This window comes from Solanum dulcamara, chromosome 3 (assembly GCF_947179165.1).
Source record: "Solanum dulcamara chromosome 3, daSolDulc1.2, whole genome shotgun sequence".
Lineage (NCBI taxonomy): Eukaryota > Viridiplantae > Streptophyta > Magnoliopsida > Solanales > Solanaceae > Solanum > Solanum dulcamara.
The window spans coordinates 826,912-849,562 of record NC_077239.1 but is presented as its reverse complement, the minus strand read 5'-3'; the positions used below and the strand labels follow the sequence as shown (position 1 = coordinate 849,562).

General features: G+C 36.5%; 1 protein-coding gene across 2 annotated transcripts in view; it reads right to left on the bottom strand.

Annotated features, from left to right (window-relative positions):
- LOC129882058 (protein SHOOT GRAVITROPISM 6) overlaps nt 1-20,667 on the bottom strand; it is a 35,956-nt gene extending 15,289 nt beyond the window's left edge. The window contains exons 1-22 of one of the 2 annotated variants that reach the window (XM_055956192.1): nt 20,445-20,667; nt 19,032-19,122; nt 18,891-18,945; nt 18,668-18,799; nt 17,492-17,563; nt 14,607-14,697; nt 14,418-14,513; nt 12,876-12,954; nt 12,716-12,779; nt 10,641-10,744; nt 10,314-10,422; nt 7,649-7,738; nt 6,311-6,388; nt 5,972-6,039; nt 5,792-5,891; nt 5,522-5,698; nt 5,082-5,171; nt 4,878-4,943; nt 4,602-4,700; nt 4,428-4,502; nt 1,472-1,531; nt 203-292 (exon numbers count right to left, since the gene is read on the bottom strand). In XM_055956192.1, the coding sequence (XP_055812167.1) occupies nt 203-292; nt 1,472-1,531; nt 4,428-4,502; nt 4,602-4,700; nt 4,878-4,943; nt 5,082-5,171; nt 5,522-5,698; nt 5,792-5,891; nt 5,972-6,039; nt 6,311-6,388; nt 7,649-7,738; nt 10,314-10,422; nt 10,641-10,744; nt 12,716-12,779; nt 12,876-12,954; nt 14,418-14,513; nt 14,607-14,697; nt 17,492-17,563; nt 18,668-18,799; nt 18,891-18,945; nt 19,032-19,122; nt 20,445-20,484 (1,926 nt within the window). In that variant the 5' untranslated portion in view covers nt 20,485-20,667. Of the gene's footprint in view, nt 1-202; nt 293-1,471; nt 1,532-4,427; nt 4,503-4,601; nt 4,701-4,877; nt 4,944-5,081; nt 5,172-5,521; nt 5,699-5,791; nt 5,892-5,971; nt 6,040-6,310; nt 6,389-7,648; nt 7,739-10,313; nt 10,423-10,640; nt 10,745-12,715; nt 12,780-12,875; nt 12,955-14,417; nt 14,514-14,606; nt 14,698-17,491; nt 17,564-18,667; nt 18,800-18,890; nt 18,946-19,031; nt 19,123-20,444 lie in introns of those variants that run through there. The other variant, XM_055956193.1, reaches the window with a different exon arrangement.
- Between the last annotated feature and the right edge of the window lie 1,984 nt (nt 20,668-22,651).

Here is a 22,651-nt window from a genome sequence, read left to right as displayed (position 1 = left end):
AAATATATTCATTGCTCTTAGTACTTCATTCATGCTTTTTCTCAACGGCAATGTGATCTTTTATATAAAGCAAATCATATTTATAAGGATCAAAAGATTCCCTACACCTGATCTGAGTAGTGTTGAATAATGATTCGGATCAAAAAGAACGAGGGAACAAATTTCAGTGTTTCAAACATGGGGATAAAGTTACTAGTCTTACATTGATAATCATGTCATCCCAAGACTCTTGATATGACGGATCCTGCTTTAAGTCTTCTGTATCACTGACGTACGCCTTCATCTTCGGAATCTAGAGCTTAGCAAACAAGATAACCCATTAAGACACACAGAAATTTGTTTCCGTATTACATACAAAAACAACAACAACAACAACAACCCAGTGAAATCCCACATCGTAGGGTCTGGGGAGGGTAAAGTGTACGCAGACCTGACTCCTACAATGTAAGACGGCTGTTTCCGAAAGACCCTCGGCTCAATAGAAGCATAGAAAAAGGTCAGACAAAAATATTAAAAGTAGATAAATAGATAACGAAATAATCAAAGCACAAAAAACAGTAGGTATTATTAGATAATAACACAAATACCATAAATCAGAGTACAAGAAATCATAGTGCATTAATACGCCTACGGGTATTACATACAAAAAAAAAAGTATCTAATATTTCTTTGGAATAAATAAAATTCCCATCCTATGTTGGTCCCCTGATATTACATATTCTAGAGTACAGATCAGCATTTTGATCTCCCAAAAATAGTTTTTCTTCGTCATCTTGCTACCTTCACTTTGCCATGGCTCAACCCTCTAGTAGGTCCTTGCCATAACCTCCCCCTTTCATGCACTCTGCACCTTTCCCTAAACAGCCTCTGCACTGTTGTCTACTACCCCTCCACTGGTTGTTTTACTCGCGCCTATTCCTTCTCATGTCCATGAAGAGGTTATGGGGGTTGTAAAGGTGGAGGGAAGTGCAATGTGATGGTGGACAGGAGCTCAGAATGAAGAGTGAAGCGACAGTGTGGAATAGGCAAAGGCAGAGAAAGCATGTAAGGAAGAACGTGTGTAAAATGCCCTCAACTTTTGCTAATATAATAGAGGAAATAAGTCCAAGTGTGAATACTAAAAGAGGGGAAGACAGATTAGAAAAAGAGATAACTTAGTCACAATGCGGTAGCAGTAAGTTCAAATTATAAAGTATTACTTTTAGAAATTCCATAAGTTCCAATATGAATACGATCAATCCATGGAACAAATACTAAAACCCATAATTTAGCTTGAAAAATTACTAGGCACCTCAATAATGTAGCTGACGGTTATTGAAATAATATAGAAATAATTCAATTTTAGCTAACTAGGCCTTTGACATCAATCCTCAATTGTCTGGTTGTTTATATAGTGAATAATTTAATGCATAAAACTACCAAAAAAATTGCTAATGTATAAACTCGTTAACATAATGCATATATGTTATACCTCATCTTGCCAAAACATGTTAATGTTCTTGGGAAAGAGTGGTGCCAGATAACACAAGACCTGCAAAACAAAAAGTGAAACAAGTGGCAAAACGATAAATTAAACTATTATTAGATTTCAGAATCATTTGACACCCATATACAAATAGAGGACCCTTTCTGATAAACTGATGCAGAAAAGAGAGGAACATCACTCTGTCAGAATAAAATGAAGGTCAGTATTACTTGGGTATTAACAGCAGAGGGAGACAAATAAAAGACTACATCCAGATGGCCTAAGAATCAGTGACATATAGCGGGATAAATTTAGAGAAGGGCATGAAGAAGTCATAGCAACTACTCCGGATGCTGACGAATGTTATCTTGTATAAGTCTTCTCCCCTGCCTGCCTTACATCCTGTACATTTTCTGGAGAAATTTAAAGGGCAGCCCGGTGCATTAAGCTCCCGCGCATCTCCCGCGATGCACAGGGTCCGGGGAACGGAGGTACCACAAGGGTTAAAACTACATAACGTTTTAAATATATATACATAATGATAACTATATAATGTTTTACAGTTCAAATTGGTTGAGTGAATGCCTTCTATGTGATGACAGAAGACAAAGGGGGGAAAAAAGAACAACTGGGAGGAAAAGATATTTATGATATCCACCTAGAATTCATACTATAACCCCCTCATGTAGGGTGCTTCAAGAACCTGTAAAGATATCATTAAAACATAGAGCCTGAATTACATTAGTCTACTTTGACTCTCTCAAGCAGTTCATTGTACCTAAGACTACCTACTTTGGCATCTAAATCACAATGTTACCCAAGTGTAAATGTCTTACCTTCAAAATACCCAATACTTACCACATCTCACTTACTCTATTCATTCCTAAAACTACACGAATTTCTTTTAGAGCAGCAGCCAGAAAGTAGATGATAAAACACAGGTACATAGAATGTCGACAAGACAGCACATCGGGGGAATAGGTCCAATAGTTCAGGATGAAGCACATTCAACATTGTAGATAATTTTGTTCTACATGCGGAACGTGTTTCATCCTTAACTTCTGGAAAATGCATAGAAAAGAAAGATTGGTGCCAATACTTGCTGCAGGGAAGACCAACAAGGTTAGACTTTTCTCCATTATTTACATCATGGCTTCTTCACTACTGTATTCCCTTTTCATACCTACATTGAAATGTTTAACTTGAGTCGAGGTCTATCGGAAACAGCTTCTCGCCTTCTCTACCTTCATAAGGTACGGGTAAGGTCTGCGTACACACCACTCTCCCTAGACCCCACCTGTGGCATTACAGGGCTATGTTGTTGTCGTCGCTATTTTCTTCTTCAGCAGCAGAATCCTCTTATTTTTATTTTTTCCAGTTTATTAATTTAATAAAATTTGCTATTTTTAAATTATTATTTAATTGTATTAGCCATTTCAATTCTTTATTTTTTTTTTCCAGTAGGCAGTAGGCGTAATGTTATAAATAAGTAAAACTAGCTTCACATTGAAAATCAATAAAGAATTGACTCCTCAAAGGCTCAAACAAATGAGAAAGTAAAGTAACTGGGGATTACAAATATTTGCATTCAGAATCTTGTCCCTTTTTCATCAAATAAAAATCTCTCTTTTTTCATCAAATAAAAGTGTTCTCATTCAAAAACATGGTAAAATTGGCCGTATACGAGAGATATACCAAAAGGTAAAGAATCTACAAAAGACAAAAAGAGATGATTCTCTACAAACTCCACCCAATCATCTATACAACAAGGAACTTTCTGTGTGAACCAAGAGAAAAGAAGGAAACGGAGACTACTCCTCAACTGAGAGAACCTCAACTCTACTCCTTCAAAAGCTCTCCAGTTTCTCTCTCCAAACAACTCACATTAACGCATGTGGAACCACATTCCAAGCCCTATGTTTTCCCGCATTCTTCCCGCTGAAGACCAACTCTGTCATAGTTTTCGGCATTTCCCATTGAGTGTCAAACCACCTAAACATATCCCACCATAACCTCATGGTTAACCCGCAATACGCATGTGGAACCACATTCCAAGCCCTATGTTTTCCCGCATTCTTCCAGCTGAAGACCAACTCTGTCATAGTTTTCGGCATTTCCCATAGAGTGTCAAACCACCTAAACATATCCCACCATAACCTCATGGTTAACCCGCAATGCAGCAGAAGATGATCCAACAACAAGCACACCGGCTAAGCTGCCTCAAACCAGTGCATATCCAGCTAATTGCACCACATTATACAGAACTGGATTTGCTAATATAGTTTTGTTTTGTTTTTTGAGATTGGTAACTGTTTCTATTTCTGTAAATCAATACATGGGTTGTACTGAAAACCATATTTACATAATGAACTCTAAAGGTACTGTCCTATCCTTATAATGTGTCTAAAACATCAATGATAGAAATGGACCTTGGGCCTTACTCAACCCCAAAAACTATCTTATGAGGTAAGGATTGTCCAATAACATCTAAGGATACCACTCTCACATCCACTTGACACCCCCACACATCCAGGCCTGCACATGGACAACATTGGGGCCCAATTTCAGATAAACCTAGAATTGGTGGCTCTAATACCATGATGAGAAATGAACTTTGGGCCTACCTCAACCCAAAAAACTAGCTCATGAGGTGAGGATTTTCTAAGGCCATATAAGGAAATCAATCTTGCACCCAACAACCATGTGGGACTTCACACCTTTTAGAGAAGATGGTCGGATACCTTTTAGGCAGAGGTCCCAAGTTTGAGTCTCACTGCCATCTATTATCAAAGAGAATTTTCACGTGCTTGGGCTATGGAAAAGAATTAGGCCAACACGTGAGGAGGGCATGTTAAAGAGAAAATTAAAGTTAATAAAAGCATGCTCTCTCTAACTGCTTAAATGAGATGATTACACACTTCAACAATAATTATAAACTAAGATGCTAGACACAAGGACTTACAGTTAGAATCTGGGTTGCCAACTGTTCCCTAGCCAGAGGATTATGGAGAAGAACAATCAGGCGTGCAAAAATCTCCTAAAACACCAAAAATGAGGTAAAGTAGTTGTATACATTTCTTAAACAAGATGAAAATATATAATTTCTCCACTGCTCAGTGAAACAAAAGTTAATTACCTCAGGATGAGGAATATCAGCACGAGCTTTACATTCCAAAACCGCTGCACCACTTTGAGAGGATCTACGCCTGCACAATTCTGATATGCATTTGCAGACCTACAAAGAAGACACTTGAAGGAGTTATGGTATAAGAAGTAGATATGAAACCCCATTATCGATAGCAGATAGCACATGCAAGTTTGACATAAAGAGAGGAAAGTTTTCAACAGGCAAGAACAGATAGTGAACCTTGTCAAAAAATGAAGGCCAAAAGGAGACAAAAATATCTCATACCGTGGCAACTGCACCAGTGTAAACTCGTGGTATGATCATCTTTAACAAAAATGGCCATAAAACATGCTACAATCCGCACAAACTGAATTCAGTTAGTTCCAGAAATAATAATAAGCATAAAGAGGTGGTGGAGATAAATAATGAAAATACTTTTCACACGGAGTACTAAACTGAAATTTCTTAAAGGGAGAAGTACTCTCATACCTCCATCTCAGGGACAGTAACAGTTATTAGAAGAAGACCCTTTTCACAGATTGCCCTCAATTCTGACAGTGTAACAGCATCCATCTTCATCTAAGATAATTCGAACATCGTATAATTTTAGCATATAAAAAAATGACATTCTGATAGAAAGTATGACACACTCATTGAAACATATGCAGGAGTCAACTCAAGTTAAAGTTCTCCATAGATGGGGAATAGGAACCACCTCATCTAACCACAAAAACAATGATGGGAACCACCTCACCCTCTCCCTCTCCCTCCCCAAAAGCCAATTGAAGCACTCCTCATTTTATCACATAAGGAAAAGGGCAAGCAACTCAACACAACCATGAATATGAGATGAAATTGGTGGAAATATCGAAAAAGAGGCAACACACCACCCACTGCAAGTTCCAGAAAATTTTGCCAGAGATGCATACCTCCACTTTCTTGTACACAAAAAGGTAATAACCACCAGGTGACGAGTTCAATTCCTTGGATCTCTCAGTATCATCTCTGTGCAGACCAAACATTGCAGAATGGCGAACAAGATATTCAATGAACAACTCTCCAGAAGGACCAACCAAGTAACAGTGGGAAGCCATAACCACAATTAGCTGCAAGCAAGCAACACAATCACATAGAATCTAGAAGTAGAGTAAGTGTTTGCATAACTTGTCACTATAGCCAAACTTTCAACTCTTAAATACCTCTGCAAGGGCCTTACAGACCCCTAAATTAAGCTCATCCAATAACAGCTTCACAACTTCAATTAGTAAAGGCCTCTTACTATGCCAAGCCTCGGACAATCTATAAAAGTAGTCGATGACAGTCAAATGGGGAGAGAGAAGATAAACATGACATTAACAAATTGAAGTGGAAAAAGTAACCTGGGTAACAAATGCTTTAATACAGAAAGTGCACCAACAGCCAGTGGTTCTTCTTTCAGTTTGCATTTCTGAGAGCGGCAAAGAGCAAATACACAACATTTAGTGGAAAAATTACCTTGTAAATAACCAAGTCTCACTACTAAGTTCGTCATTTCATATTTTTTGAAAGAAAGGGTTGAATTCTGGAGTTCAAAAAAAATGGAGGAAAATGAAAAAATGCTATGTTATTCCCCATTGCAAGCTTTTGGTTCCCTTCTAATTGCCTCCTTGATAGGTGATACACTGAGAAAAATATCATTAAGTTCTTGCGTTGGAATGTACGAAGGAGAAAATACCCACATTAAGAAGGAAGACAAACAATTCCTCCGGGTACACCAAACCAACTGTTAGGAAACAATGCTGAACTTCATTGTAAGTCTGCCATTCACACAAAATCCAAAAGAACTATACATTAGTCAAGATACGTAATTCTCAAAAAACATGTGAAGATACATAATACAATTTTGAGAGATGAAGCAGATGTTTGTAGCAGCGCAGAAAAAAAGCCTCGGTAATGTTAATATGTCCAAAAACATATGGAAGAAGGAAAATCAACCCTATACTACCTTCAGAGAATCCACTGATTTAAAGAATGGTATTAAGGGTGACCAATGCTGTTAGCCTCTCGATTTTCTAAAGCTTTAAATATCCTTAACAGAACTGCCAGAAAGCTATTATTGCTAGCAAGATAGCTTGCTTTAGATGTCTGCCAGGACTCACAGAAAGCTGCCTCTTGTTTAACAGGTAGTACCTTACCACTTTAATATCAACAGAACTTCTTGCTTCCAAACTAAGAGCAAATAATGGAAGTGATCTTCTTTAGAAGGACGGCATATAAGTACCCAAACTATCTATTCCAAAATGTGGATGAACAAACTAAGGCGACATGCAACCTGGGAGTCGAAGGAGTATCATCAGACATTTTAATGTAAGATTTTTCTACCATGCTCTATAGAAGAGAGAATTCAAAGGCTTCTCTCGCATAGCTAGCTATCTGTGCATAATGGCACAGAAAAAGTTGTCTTTTCTTAGTGGGCAGCTGCTAGTAGTGCAATTCTTACTCCTGAAAATCTGAAGAAGAGAGGAAATATATGTTTGTGGCTTGGTGCTTCAAGCATAGTCTGGAGAAGTGGTCATACAAGTCGCACATCTATGCTTGTACTCGTCTTTCTTCAAAATTGTTCTATCTGGTCTGATGTGTGCTAACTGGCAGATGCCGACAAGCAGTGTGATCTCCTTAGAAGTTGAAGAGGAAGAACCAGGAGGTCAATCAGTTAAGGTTACAGAGGATCCTTCCCGGTGCCATTTTCTGGACAGTATGGCAAGAAGCAACAGAAGAACTATTTGAGGAGGAAAATTCCTCGGAACCAATTAAGAACATTTTGTTCTCTTGAAAATTTCGAAGTGCACAGAAAATCTCTCTTTGTGTAGATTGAATGGGACTCTTAAATCTAACTCATTTATGTAAGCTTGTAAACCCGTGTGTTTCTCTTGGGTTAATCTAACTAGTGAAAAAAAATTAAAAAAAACTAAGGCCTCAAATAAAGAACTTGGACCAAGCAGGAAATGACCATCAACTGGTTAATCAATGAAATGTACTCTTAAAGGAAAAAGAAAAAATAAATCAATAAACAAGACCTTCAGTCCAACTGAGAAATCTGAATGCTCTTTTTTGTCACTGCTTCTACAAACCACAGGAAGAAGAGTTGACAATGTGACAGTAAGGTCCTGCACACATCAAAGATAGTTAGCTACCTATCTAAATCAGAATGATGCTATAAATGCAACATGTTAGCAATGAAATGATTGCATAAAACATCAGCCATACATCACTCTAATTGCTGAAACCTTAATGGCTCTCGAGATAAGTTACAAGCGGCATTTGTCCCCGGGGATTTGCTCAATTGGAAAAGGTTGAAGGACTTGTGTCTTAGGTCACAAGTTCGAGCCTTGCGCCAAGCAAACTAAGTCCAGTATTCAAGTGGGGAGCAATAGAGGTGGGCCAATCATCCCCAAGTTTCAAAGGCTGCAGTTGGCCCAATGGGTAGGCTCCAGACAGATTTTTGGTCATCGAAAAAAGTTACAAGTGGCATCCCAACAGAAATACAATTTGAGGCAAGATTATATTTAGAAGAACCTAGAACAGACCATCAAGTTACCATTGCTAAAGTGAGTAGGTTTAACAAATTTGTTTGGTCAAAGGACTTTATAAAGAATATGGATAGTACCCATATGTACAACCCAAAGAAACGGTTTACAATGACTATAGCCCAATAACTTTTTACATCTAAATTAGCAATATATGTTCACATTGAAATTCATGAACTCAAATCCCTTTCAATGTTATTTTTTAATTTCTTCCCCAAACTACCGTAGAAAACTTTTCATTTTTTTATTTTTCTTATAAGCTGTATCACATGATGTATAAAAGTGTATATACATTTTTATACATTATATATACAGTACAAATACATCTTTATACCTTATTATACATTACATATACAACGTATAAGTAATGTATTTGATCTGTATAATCATCTATAAGCAGTGTATAACTATGTTTAAACAATAAATTCACACTATTCTGGGGAATTTGACTAAAGGATGAATTTATGTCAGGGAGAGAGGAAGTAAGACAATATAAAGTATTTGATTAGAACTATTACTGTCATTTTAGAAATCTATTAATGCATGTTCAAGTTGGGAACAAATTAATATGGGTAACTATCCCTCAACTTAGACCTATTATCCAAAGTTGAAAATAAAAACATGTAACCCATTTGTCCAAAAAAGAAGGGGAAAAGTTGAAGACACGATTAACGTTTTTGGGTTCTTCAATCAAACGTTACAATCCAATTTATTTATTTAAAGAAGGCATATCTCTTCTAAAAGAAAAATAGTGAGTTGCTAATTAATAATTTCATATCCACTTGTGTTAAATTAGGTAAGGAATTGATAGTTAGGCTAAAAAGAGTTATTTAGATGACCGAATGGTCACTCTCCTTAATTTTCCCTGAAGAATATTTGTCTGCAGTTTGTCAAAGCCTTGGACTGAATTCTTATGCCTTTTTCTTTAAGACATGCTTCAACTTAATTTTTTTATAATGATGGTGCACGCACCTCGACTATCACTGAGTACCTACTATCTCCCACCAATCAACCCTAGCCTCCAAGGTTCCCTTCGATGAGGAGAAGGTCTAAAGGGTGAATAAGTAAGGTGTTTAACAAGCTGTGTCACATTGACTTGGATATCAAACATTCCTATATTTTTTTGATAAGTCATATTTTAGCAATCACCAATAGTAGGACCATGGCCTAAAGTTCCTCTAAAGGAATTCAGCAGTTCCGAGTAACATGGTTATCTTGTGTATATCATTCATTTGCAGCAAAAAGCTACAAATGCTTATATTTAAGAGTGCACGCATGTTAATTCTCTTTTTCCAAACAACCACCAAAAATGCATTCAGACGTGTTCTACATTAACCTACGCAGCTTGTCTATCCTCCTTCCTGACCAGCTTCAGTGCTTCCATTAGAGTGCTAGGTATCACCCAGTTTGACAAAACAAATATCTCTACGCTTCAAAGTAACGTATATATTTTGATCTTTTTAATAAGGTCGTAAATATTTTGATATATCCGGATATAACATGAATATCTATGTACTACCTCTTTGACCGAAGTTGCTCAAGAGAGAGAGTTTGGAACTGAACAGGAAACTAGTGATGATGAGGGATTGCCTCTTTGTTCATCAGAATTTGAAGGATGACTCTTTCAACAAATTTGACTACCCTTTATATGCAAGAAAGAAGGGGAAAGGAGGAATTTCTAGGTTGGACCACAATTAGGTGATACATCCCAATGGAATAAGAGATGTAACAGGAGGCAACCTGAACAGCAGTCATGACAAGTCACCAGCTGCTGTTGTGCAAAGTGAAATGTATGATGGTCCAAATAGTGACCGTCTTTTTCTTTTCCTTTTTTAATAAAGTAAGATTCTATTGTTGTACAGTACTAAGGCAGTACAGTCGAAAATCACAAAAAGTGCCAAATAGTGACTGTCTGTTGCGGGGGAATACTATTAATCATGACCAGTCACAATGACTTCACCAAGATTGATGCTATCAATAACTGATTCCAATTTCTCATTCCAAAACAAAACAAATAATCAATAGAAAATAGAAGTAATAGGAGAAAAATTAGCAGAATAGAAAGTTATCCTATAGTATTGAGCAGTCGTGCAGAATTACTGAGTGCGTGAGAGAGAATTTCAACTCAAACAGCAACATGACATGTGTTTCCTACCTCAAAATCAAGTAATGGTGGACCATTTTCTGACTGTAAGGAGGCGTTTAATAGATTATGGAGGCTACAAGTTGCCACAAAGGCCACATCATCTTGGTCCCTCTTGTACCTGAAAATCGAAAGCTTTCGTTGTTAGAGAGACCACAATGCCCAAACAGACACAACAAACAATTTCTCCCACTGAAAGAGTATCACTAGCATTTCTAAGTTTTTTCTAAAAAAAAAAGGTAGTGGAAGAAAGGAGTTAGTCATTTGACATCAGAGGTATTCATGTCATTTGAAATTATATATTTTTCTAGAAACATAGCAGTCCAGTGTATGTCTTACAGTTCCAATATAGTTGGAATAAGTCTTGGCAAAGCTGCCTTCAGCTGTGTCCTAGTAATAAGACCAACCATCTGCCCTAATGCTTCCACAGAAGATAAGCGAACCTGAGAAAATATAGCATGTCAGGAAACAAACTTCCTCTCCCCTTGCCTATTCAAAAGAGCAATAGATGTAATGGAATGGAAGGAACACAAAAAGTGTGTAATTAATTCAACATATTAATAGGTGAAAGCATCTATATATTATTTACTGATTCAAAGCACCCTTATCTATCATCAATTCGACTAGCTCCAATGTGATTTTACATCAAGGTTGTGATCAGTATGGAGAAAAACATTTTCCAACATTCCCCTGTTTGTTTCGTCAAAAATTTTGGGATACATTTTCTTAGAAAAACAAGTTTCTTAAAAATGAGAGAAAATTACCTCCCTGCTGGTAGGATAGGAACATAAAGTCCACAAGTGGCATTTGACATCGATTGTGTACGCTCCACCCTCCAACACATTTCATCTTTACCCACCCCCATAGCCCCCATCCCCACCACCCTACCCTCCCACTCTCACCCCCACCTCCCATAGTATTGTCTAGATTATATACAGCTATTTTTAGGATAATATTTTTTGCTTACATACCGAACACAAGAAAAAAAGTAAGAAAACCACTTATGTCGGAAACACCTTAAGTCTTGTACAAAAGCAAGGAATGGAAGGACAAATAAAAGCATAGACTAACATCAGGCAAGCTGCCTCCAATATCTCATGGCCTCTGAACTTTGTCCACTGTGAGTCCATAGCACAAGGTGAAATTGGCCACTCATAAGTCAACTTGTTATGTTACCTTATCAAGAAAAGATTCTGACACCCAGGAATAATGTTTTTGCCCTTCACATTTGTGGAAGTGTGTGACTATCTCATCTAAAAGCTTAAGTTGGTAGAAAGAGAGCACTTGTATTTACTTAATTATATTCTCGACATTCTCCCTCATGTGCCTGCCTGATCCTTTTTCCATGGCCAAACATGTGAAGATTCTTTTTAATAATGGGTGGAGGTGAGATTTGATTCAAGGATATTTGCCTACTCTGATACCATGTTGAAGATACCATGTTGAAGTGTGTGATCATCTCATCTAAAAGTTTAAGCTGTTAGAGAGAGCATATTTTTATTTACTTAATTATATTATCAGCACCAACCCCTTTCACCGGTTCACCCATTCTCCCCCTACTTCACCCTCTTTCTCCCTCATTTCTCCTTTTATCTCATACACCACATTGTTCTCGTTACTTCTTTCTTCCACCTACTCTCTCTTACCCTCCCTCTTGCCATCACACACTTGCTCTCCTAGCTCTCTGCTTAATGTTTGTAAGTAACTTTATGATTTTATCCTCAAAACCCTCATGGAAACCCCTAAGAATTACCCAAAACCAAGAGCTTTTCCACCGACTCATTCTATTATCCGTTTCCCCTTATGTGTTACATCCGAAGGTTGACAACTCTCCACTATCCCTTCTCCCCCAATCTTTCTAAGCAATTTTCACCTTGGTCGTCCTTTCCCTCTTCTTCTAAGCATTCTCACCTTTCTTTTACTGCCACAATACCTCGATGAGATGACCTCTGAGACTACCCTTCTCCCCTCAATTCACATTACTCGTGTCATACAGGCTACCATGTTTCCAATCGGAAGGAAAGGTGGAACTATGAGAAACGATATTTACTTTTACATAAGTAATATTGTTATTAATTTTTTTGTGGTTGGTACTTGCTAAAAGTTCGCACCGAGGTTTTTGTTAAATTCAGGGGCCATTGTTTCTAAACTCGTGTGAATACAACTATCTAATGGGAAATTCAGCCAAGAATGCATGTAGTTTTCCCTAAACAAAAGAAATTGACCTCAGTCAAAGGTAATCCACAATGGAAGCAAGTTGATCGTAAAACTTGATGACCAATGACCATTCATGAGGAAACTTAGGTAAACTTGTAAGAAGTAAAAAATGAAAAAAAAAATATATGGATGAGGACAGTTTATTAAATAAAGATGACATTTCTAAAATCGTTCTAAAAAGAACAGAATAGGCATACCTTCAGATCCCGTGAAATTGCCCAAACTCTCAATAATAGTTCAAATGCAGAATTCAAGAAAGACCTGCACAGTCGACGCACTCATATTCACCATGAACAACTAAAATAAAAATCCTTAAAAGAAAATCAAAACCAAACAGAAGCAGCAAATTAGTCTCACATGATATCAGCATCTATAACTGAAGACAGAGGGAAGTCTACACTGCACTGCCAGCAAGATTGGCACCAACATTTGAATGCTGAAAAAAAAAACATGAGTCCCTTCAATGAAAACAAAGGGAACGCTTGAGCAGTGAAGTGTAGTATAAATTACTAGAACAACTTTTCTCATGGATAAATGACTTCGTGATTTGTATCCCTCTTCACCAATCATGTGCAATGATATGAACTTTGCAATGAATAGAAGCTTCACTTCTAAAGAATTTTAACTGTGTAGAAGAAAAATGCTCATTGCTTTTACTCGGAAGGTATTTAGGGTGGTTTCAACAACACTGTGCCATTACTTTCCTCTTGCTTGATAAGTAAATATATTTTAAAATGGAAGAGAAGTGGCATAAACCTCATAGTTTAATTTCACAATCATCAAAAAATTACTAGATAGCGCTATTTCACAGCTCAAACTACTGGCTTAGAGGTCACATCACCTTAGACCTAAAAATTGGTATAAGAGCAGGTATTACTTCGACTCACATTGCATGGATGCAGGCTAGTGTTAGGCAATGAAAAAGATATTTGCATCCTCATAAAAAAGGAAGCAACAAAAAACAAAGACAAAGAATGCCTGAAACCACAGTAAAGAACATCCTTGAACAGAGACATTCCCATGAAAACAGTCTCCTCAATGTTAGCTTCACATGTCACCTATTCCTACAAGAAAACAATTTTTATAGATTTTCCTCGCTAGCGCCCTCCTAAATTTTGTAGTCTCCTCTTACATAAAATCAAGAGAACCCAAACGAACTCCCCAATCCCCTTAATTGCTCATAAGTTGTATGTGCCAACAGATTAAAGGGATAGTTATTATCCCCTTTCGCAACGAAGCCTTACTTCATCAAGAGCCATCTTAAACTCCAGTTTCACGCCCGTCTCACCCCTTCGTAGGCTTCATCTCCTCAAAGCACATAGGTGTTATCTCATGGCTATCAGAATCTCAGACAATTGCAATTAGGAGAATGTAGTCAGAAAAAAAATTAAAGAAAAGCCAACTCTTTCTCCCAGCCTTCGGTACCCTCATCAGCCCATACTGTTACATCTCTTTAGGAATCGCCTACCAAGCAAATTTTACCAGCTTCCATGACAATACTGAAGGGGAGCCTTGGAGTAACTGGTAAAGTTGTTGCCATGTGACCAGGAGGTCATGGGCTCAAGCCTTAGAAACAGTCTCTGGCAGAAATGCAAGATAAGGCTGAATTCAATAGGCCCTTGTGGTCGGGGCCTTCCCCAGACCCTGCGCATAGAGGGAGCTTTAGTGCACCGGGCTGCCCTCTTTTTTCTATGACAATAATATAAGATTCTAAGAAATTTGTACAATTTACATAAAAATACTTTTCAACCAATGTATTCCCAACTGAAAATTCAGGTCACAGCTTCCTATAGCAAATGCTCCTACTTCTTCTGTTAGGAGAATGACATATGATAATTTAAAGCAAGAGAAAGCTTTTCTTGAAATGCTAGAGCATGAAAAAGATTTGGGGTCTAATACCATTTGCAAAAATTGGCCGGTGGATGTCCCTCACATTTCCAAGAATGGGCACCACTCGTGCCAGTACACCCTTAAGGTGAGGAGTAAACTGCGAAGCTTCAAATATCATAGATGTAGATCAGATAAGTAACTTGGCTCATAATGTTAAAAGTGACCCACAAAGTATTTGCAAACAAATCAAAAACAAACCATCATATGATGCAAAATCTGCAAGAATTTGAACCATGGCCGGAAGAGCTGAATTTGACCCTGAAAGATGGAGGAATATTTCTTCCATCATCTGCCACAGACAATTGAAGAATTAAACTAGAATGAAAAAACTTCAGAATATCAAAATACAACAAGAAAGAAAGAGTATTGGACATACAATTATCAGAAAAATGTGCCACAAAAAGTAAACATAGCACAAAAGAAGGTAAAGATCCAGCTTCTTTGTACTTTTCTGGGTGAGACAAGTAAGTTTATCAAGGAAAAGAAGCATTTTCTCTGGGATAAAACATTTAGAATTACAACAGAATGTACAAACTATGATAATCATCTAGTGATGAGAGGAATAAAACATTCCCCAGCAAAAAATAACTTCTACCACATAAGTCTACTCACAGGGTAATGCATAAACAAATGAAAGTTGGATAAATGATTGCCAAGGTAATGCACCTGCTGGAAAGGAATTTCATATGGTCTCATCGATTGTAAAGGTGTTCAATATTCTAAAGACCATAAAGGCACAAACATGCAAAACTCCAATTCACAAACGACGGTGACAGTTTCTAGGAACTTCAGACTGTATGAATCTGTGAAAATTGAAAAACAGTTTTGCATTAGTGTGGTCACAGCTTCCCCAAAGTCAACCCATAATATCACTTTAAGAGCAAACTAGTTCAACCGTCAAATAAAGCCACTTTTTTGTGGAGTCGATACAGCAATAGTCATCAGTTACTTATCTGCACAAACCAACTGCCACCCATCCAGGTTCACGGAAAGCTGGTTTTTTAATCAGTAAACAGTTATATTATTGATTTCCAGCATTAAGACTATTGCTGGGGAGTAAATACAGAGACTTCGCATGTTGAATCGGCCATGGCTTCTACGTTAATTTATTTTATCTTTTATCAAGACTAGTACATCATTAACAAAAGCCATGTTGCACCAAAAGGAAAACAAGGAGATACACCAGTATTTTACTATAATAACGGATTCTTTTCTATCCTCAAAAATTCTTGCACTACTCCATTCCATGTGGACCACCATCTAGTTGCAAGAATATAATTCCAAACTTTGATAGAGACTTTCCCCGGCCCTATTTTGTACCAGCAGTGTAGTAAATCAAGAGTCAACCTGGGCATGATCCAACTGAGTCCCAAAATGCTAGATTCATGGAATGCTTGTAGCTATCCAAGTTATACACTTCTGCTCTTTTTTCTTTAAAATGGTTCATCCCATCCCTATTTCCATGCAACTGTAATAATGAGATCCATTTTCTTTATATAGGGGGTAATTACAACACCATAGATCCAGTTATGTCACTCGAGCTTGTGAAAGAAGTTGAACATAAGGTAAAAGTTATAGTAATCAAGTACCAAGCTGGTACATAAATAGTACATGACTAACCAACCTTCACATCAAACTAAGTTACATGTTCCTTCCCAGCAAATACAAGAAATACAGATGTTGACCCATACGCTCTATTGTGCTGCTTTTACACCAAAAATATAAATTATGCAAACTTGTTCTCAACTCTAGAAACATGACTTCAATTCCGTTCACAATAAGATTTATTTCTTTCTAGTCATATGGTCCATGGTCTTCCATATTTGTTTCATGCTTCTTGAGACTGTTTATCTTTGTCAGCTTTCCAATAAACATATGACCTTCTGAGGCATGACCCAGGAGACACCCGATGTTTGGAAAGAGCTCCTAACATTGTCTAGAGAAGCTGCAATGGAGTAGTAAATGCTCCACAGTTTCCTGATCATTTTCACAAAGATAACACCTGTTACATAAAGAAAAAACTCTTCTCAGCAAATTGTTTTGAGTTGAACATGCCTCCCTTGCTGTAGTCCATCCGAAGCAGGTTGCCTTACCCGCAGCTTTAGTCTTCCAGATCACCTTCCAAGGCCAGTTTGGAATATTATGGTCAACCTGTTGAAGTAGAGTAGCAGACTAGCAATTCTTGACTGAAAATCTTATGTCCCTACTGTTAACTCAAATCAAATTGTCCTTTTTATTCTGTTCAATTGACATTGATCCCAGTAGGTGAAGAAGCTCACAAAAGTTCTCCAGTTCCCTCGTTTAGGTTTCTCCTAAAGACTATCTGCCACCCTAAACTTGAATAGAATTCTGAGATGTATCCATCTTACCTCAAAGAATATCTATACAGATCTGGAATCTGAACATTAGGCTTTCTTCACCAATCCAAAAATCTGTCCAAAACATTATCTTGGCCCATTTCCAACCTCTAATTTACTATGTTGTAGAAATTCATCCCACAACCCACCAATTCCTTTCCAAACTCCCTTCCAAAACACCCTACCAAAACCTTAAGTAAATGTATTTCTATAACCCCCTGTATGCCGGTTAATACCCAATCAGAGACCCTATCATGTTGCAAACCTAAAATAAATAAATAAAAGTGCCCATCACTAACAGTTTAAACTTTTAGATGAAGTGGTTTCACAACTCTCCATGGTATTAAATTGCATAGAGGTACTAAGTTTGAGTTTCACCACCATCCATCAGCACATATTTTCACATGTTTGGCTCAAGACAAAGAACCAAGTAGGAAAATGACGGGCCAAGTTGCAGATCTAAGAAGAATCTGATAAAACCTTTAAATTTTTAAATGAGGTGATGCAAAAAATGCAACAGAGCTAATATGAAAGCACTCAATACTTGAAGAGTTCCACAGCACCTATTAGTAGTTAGACTGAAAATTCCTCAGCTTACTGCTGGCAAGCTATGACAAAATCAACTCTATCACAAGGCTCATAATTTCTCAACATACTACTTCGACAGATACTAGTAACAGTCATAGAAATAAGAAACATGAATGATAAAATATATGTCATACTTACCAGATCAGGCATATGTGAACCAATTGATACAAGTACACCAGCTGCAGCTCTTTGCCAGTCAGCGTTAAGTTCCTATCATGAGATCAAACTACCCATTTCAGTAATATGAACACTACCAGCATTGCACGGGACATGAAGGAAGTAAAATTGACGCCCTGTATACAAATAACAAAGTATAAATCCCACACCAAGCAACATAGACAGAGAACCGACTCCGACACCAATCAGAATCATGGTGGATAAAACCGATAAATCCACAAAACAGGGAAGTAGTAGTTATGGTCATTACAAGTCCAGCTAATCCTTGGGAATGAACAAGAGAGAACAACCAGTACACAAAACATTATATTTGATATTCCAGTAATGTGACATTATAACTTCAGGGTATAAAACTAAACAATCTCCACCAAAGACTCTAAATTGAAACTCTAAACTGCTACATGTTGATTCCTAGTTCATGACAAATAGATGCAAGGGTCCAACAGCAAGTTCGTCCAAACCCACTGCCAGGGGTGGAGACAGATGGAGGCAAGGGGGTTCATCCGAATCCCCTTCAACAAAAAATTACACTATGTATATATGGTTAAAATTATTTTTTATGTATATAGAGTACATGTTGAATCCCCTTCACATCTTTGTGTGTTTCCTTCTTTATATATTTGAACCCCTTAGTGAAAATTTTGGCTCCCTCTACTGTCCCTCCACTGCCACTGCTTTTCCTCAACTTCTATATAAATAGTTGAAAATATTTCAAAAATACATAGATATGCTACTTTTGCACCGGCGTCACAAAAACACTTAAAATGATGGATCTGCATTTGGTTAGTGAGCATGGTGACTTAGCTCCCGCCCAAACAGTTAAATCAAATTATAGCATAAATTTTAGTCCTCCCTCCGTTTCTCAATTTGTTTATCTAGTTTTGACCTGAGACAGAGTTAAAGAAAATAAAAAGTACTTTTGAATCTTGTATCTTGTGGTCTTAAACTAAAGATATGTATAATGTACCAAAATGACCTTTAATCACGTGGTCTTAAAAAGGTCATGTGGAAAATTGGAATTAAAGAGTTGACAAAAAGGGAAAGAGGCATTCTTTTTAAACGGACCAAAAAGAAAGAAAGTAAGACAAACAAATTGAAACAGAAGGGTTAATATAATGGACTGTCACTGTCCTTTACCTTGGTTGAGATCACCTCAGAAGTGGCAATTTTGGCCAACTTTGCCAGATAATTATGATCAACATATCCTTTATCCAAAGCCTGAATTGCCACCGACATCACTTGAAACAAACCAGCTATATTCCCAAACCTCTGAAATCCTTAAAATCCCAAATTAAGAACACTACACTCTACCCGATTGTTCACATACAATATAAAAATGTGAGCAATGAACAAACAGTACCCGTCGTCCACCTCTTGATACTGTTAGGCAACAATCAAGAACCAGAAGTGGATTCCTGAAAAGAAAAGAAAGTACAATAAACTCAAAGTGACCCAGAAAAGAAAAAAAACTTGGAAACATATAATTAGGAAATGTACATACAAGAAAGCTATCTCCTTTAGAGCAGCCATTGATGCTTCTCGTACAATAAGTGAATCATCCGCCAACGAAGACACCAGAACTTGAACTGCCTCTATATAGCACAACCCCATCAACCCAAAAGAACAAATAAATTAATCCAAAACCAATAAAGATTGAATCTTTAACTTGAACTGCCTCTATATAGCACAACCCCAACAACCCTTGAACTGCCTCTATATAGCACAACCCAAAAGAACAAAGAAATTAATCCAAAACCAAAAAGATTGAATTTTTAACTTAAACTACCTCTATATAGCACAACCCCAACAACCCAAAAGAACAAATAAATTAATCCAAAACCAAAAAGCTTGAATTTTGAACTTAAATTACCTCTATATAGCACAACCCCAACCAGTGTTATCAAAGGCGAATAGCGCAAAAAAGCTCTAAGGTCCATTGGGGCTTTAAGCGCAGAGTGCAAATAAAGTGTGGGCTTTAATGAAAAAAGGCGCAAAGGGAGAAAAAGATACAAATATATATGTTTAGTACAAGAACAATAATTATAAACATGAATGACAAATATATGACCAAAGAAATTGAAAAAAAGGTATGATAAAGTGAAATATCAATTGTTTACCGCCACTTCTTCAAAAGAGGCTTATTGGCAAGGAAAAGTTTGCCTTAGAACCTTGATGACCACAAAGCACACATAAAGCGAGGCGAAGCGCTAAATACGTTTTGAGCCTCACTTCAGGGCTTAAGCGTGCTTAAAGCGCACCTTTGACAACGTTGACCCCAACAACCCAAAAGAACAAATAAATAATCCAAAACCAAAATGATTGAATTTTGAACTTAAATTGCCTCTATATTATTATTTTTTTGATGACAAGGAAACTCGCAGCCACTACACTTTGGGTGCGCATAGGTAAAACCACTGTTCTTGTGCAATAGCTCGCAAACTATACAGAAGAGGTAACCCACACTAGGCAAGATAGGTGCAACGAACTCGACCCATAAGGCAAACCCCTGTTTTCGCTGGCAAGGGGTTTCGAACTTGAGACCTCCTCAAACCACTGGGCTAATTGTCTCTATATAGCACAACCTCAACAACCCAAAAGAACAAATAACTTAATCCAAAACCAAAAAGATTGAATCTTTAACTTGAAATACCTCTATATCTGCCTCTATATAGAGCAACCCCATCAACCCAAAAGAACAAATAACTTATTCCAAAACCAAAAAGATTGAATCTTTAGCTTGAACTGGCTTTATATAGCACAACCCCATCAACCCAAAAGAACAAATAACTTATTCCAAAAATATTGAATTTTTAACTTGAATTGCCTCTATATAGCACAACCCCAACAACCCAAAAGTAAAAATAAGTTAATCCAATCTCAAAAAAAAGGAATTTTTCATCAGAAAAAGGGTTACCGGCGGCAGGAACAGAGTTGCCGGAGCTGGAAGACGCCATGAATTAGGATGGGGATGACAGAGATCGCCAAAACAGGGGGAAAATCACCAAAAAGAGAGTTGTAGAAAGAAGAAAAAAGGTACAATGCCAACGAAGCGACAGGTTGTACCAAGATTTGTCGAATTTTGTTTGTAGAAATTGCCAGGTGTTGGCTAATGTATTATGTTCTTGAAAGCTGGCGTGTCGAGCTCGAGTATAGGTAAATTACATACGTCATGAGTTCAATCGAGAAAATATGTGAATCGAGAAAATATGTGAAGATTTTGAATGTGAAAATCTTATTTGAGAGATATGAGTTCAACCAATTTTATTTGAATTAGAGAAATCTTATTTGAGAAAAATAACATATTAATTGAAATTTTATAAATGGAATTTGGAAAAATTTTATTTGAGAAATATATGTTAAATTATTTGCTGATAAATGTTACGAAAGGATACTAAAGTTAAAAAAATATTTAAAGTATTTACGTCCATTGAAATATATTTATTTTATGATCATGAGATTATAGTTAGGTATATTCTATATAGATCCGGTCAAATTCTTAATTTTTATTTTATTTAAAAAAAATAATTAAAATCGATTAATCTTTCCCCACCTTAAAATTAGCACGTAAAAAAGAAATTAACATTATTGACTCCATGATAAACTACTAACACAGTGGTGCAACGTCAAATCCTTCTTAAGAAAAAGCTTTTATAAAAACATTATTGACTCTATGATAAACTACTAACACAATGGTGCTATGTTAAATTCTTCCTAAGAAAGAACTTTTAAAATTATGTTGAATGTTTTTTGCTTTTAGACCCTTGTGGTCGGGCCCTTCCCCGGACCCTGCGCATAGCGGGAGCTTTAGTGCACCGGGCTGCCCTTTTAATCATATTTATAAGGTGTCATTTTTATTCAAAACGAACATTATGCTTAATATCAAATTTTATTGTGAAAGTCAGTAATAAAAAAAATCTAAAATAACTATGCAAATTGCCTAATTAAAAATCATGAAATTTCATAAAAAATATATGAGAACAAGTTTTTTTCGACAATTAATAAAATAAAACTTGCAATTTACTTTCAAATGCTACAAATTACTACTTAAAATTCAAATTTCTCTTCTCATCAAAATTACAATTCAATATGATATATATAATGAAACAATTTTTACTCCTTTCCTTCAGACGGAACTAAACAGTGAAGGCATATATGTAAGTACAAATACCAAAGTATAGTTGAGTGAATAATAAATAATAATGACCAAACATGTCTTCTTTCCAACTTCTATATCTTCTTTCTCTCTCTTTTTTTGTTTTGTTTTTCTTCTACCTTAATTTCAATACATATCACGTTGCGTGATTATATCTCTAATAATATAATTTTTTATCTAAAATACAGTAACTAATTGAGGAGTCAAATTATTTAAGATTTTATTTGTGTATTGTTCTCAATACATAGTCCAACTATCAGCGACAAGAAGACTACTTCTGCACGTCATTAATTATATAACATAATAGGTCACATTTAAACTCAAATATGATCATTTTTAAATCCTGAGTTCACACCCTTTTACTCTATTAGGTGATGATCACATTGTTGAAAATTTTACGGAAAATACTCCATCATAACGAACACCAACACTTAATCACGAACACGAAATCTTCATCACGAATACTAGTAAGGAATTCACATAGATTGAGGCGTGCTTCTGTCACTATTCTTAAAGATATCTCACCTGGTATATATGGGTGTATTATCCAAGATTCAACAAGCTCTTCTAATATAAACTAAGAGTCAAAAACTAACAAAGATTCTACAAAATAAAATTCAGCACCATAAAATATAGGAAAATAGAATTTATGTTGGAATCTATATTTCTATCTCTTACCCAAAAGAGAGTCTTTTGAGTCTATATATAAGATCACAATATGATAAAATGGTTGAAAACCTCCAAGCCTCCAACGTCCATATAATCTCTTAAATGCCAATAAAAGAGACTAATTTAATAGCAATAAAGATAGTACTAAATGGGTAAAATAACTGCCACATTTTTACCAAATTAATGTTTGTTTTAGAAATAATTAAAAAAGATATTAAGACCCATTTAATAAAATAAATATAGATAATATTATGAATACTTCTTTTTGAGATAGTAGAACTATTTTTTCAACACCCATG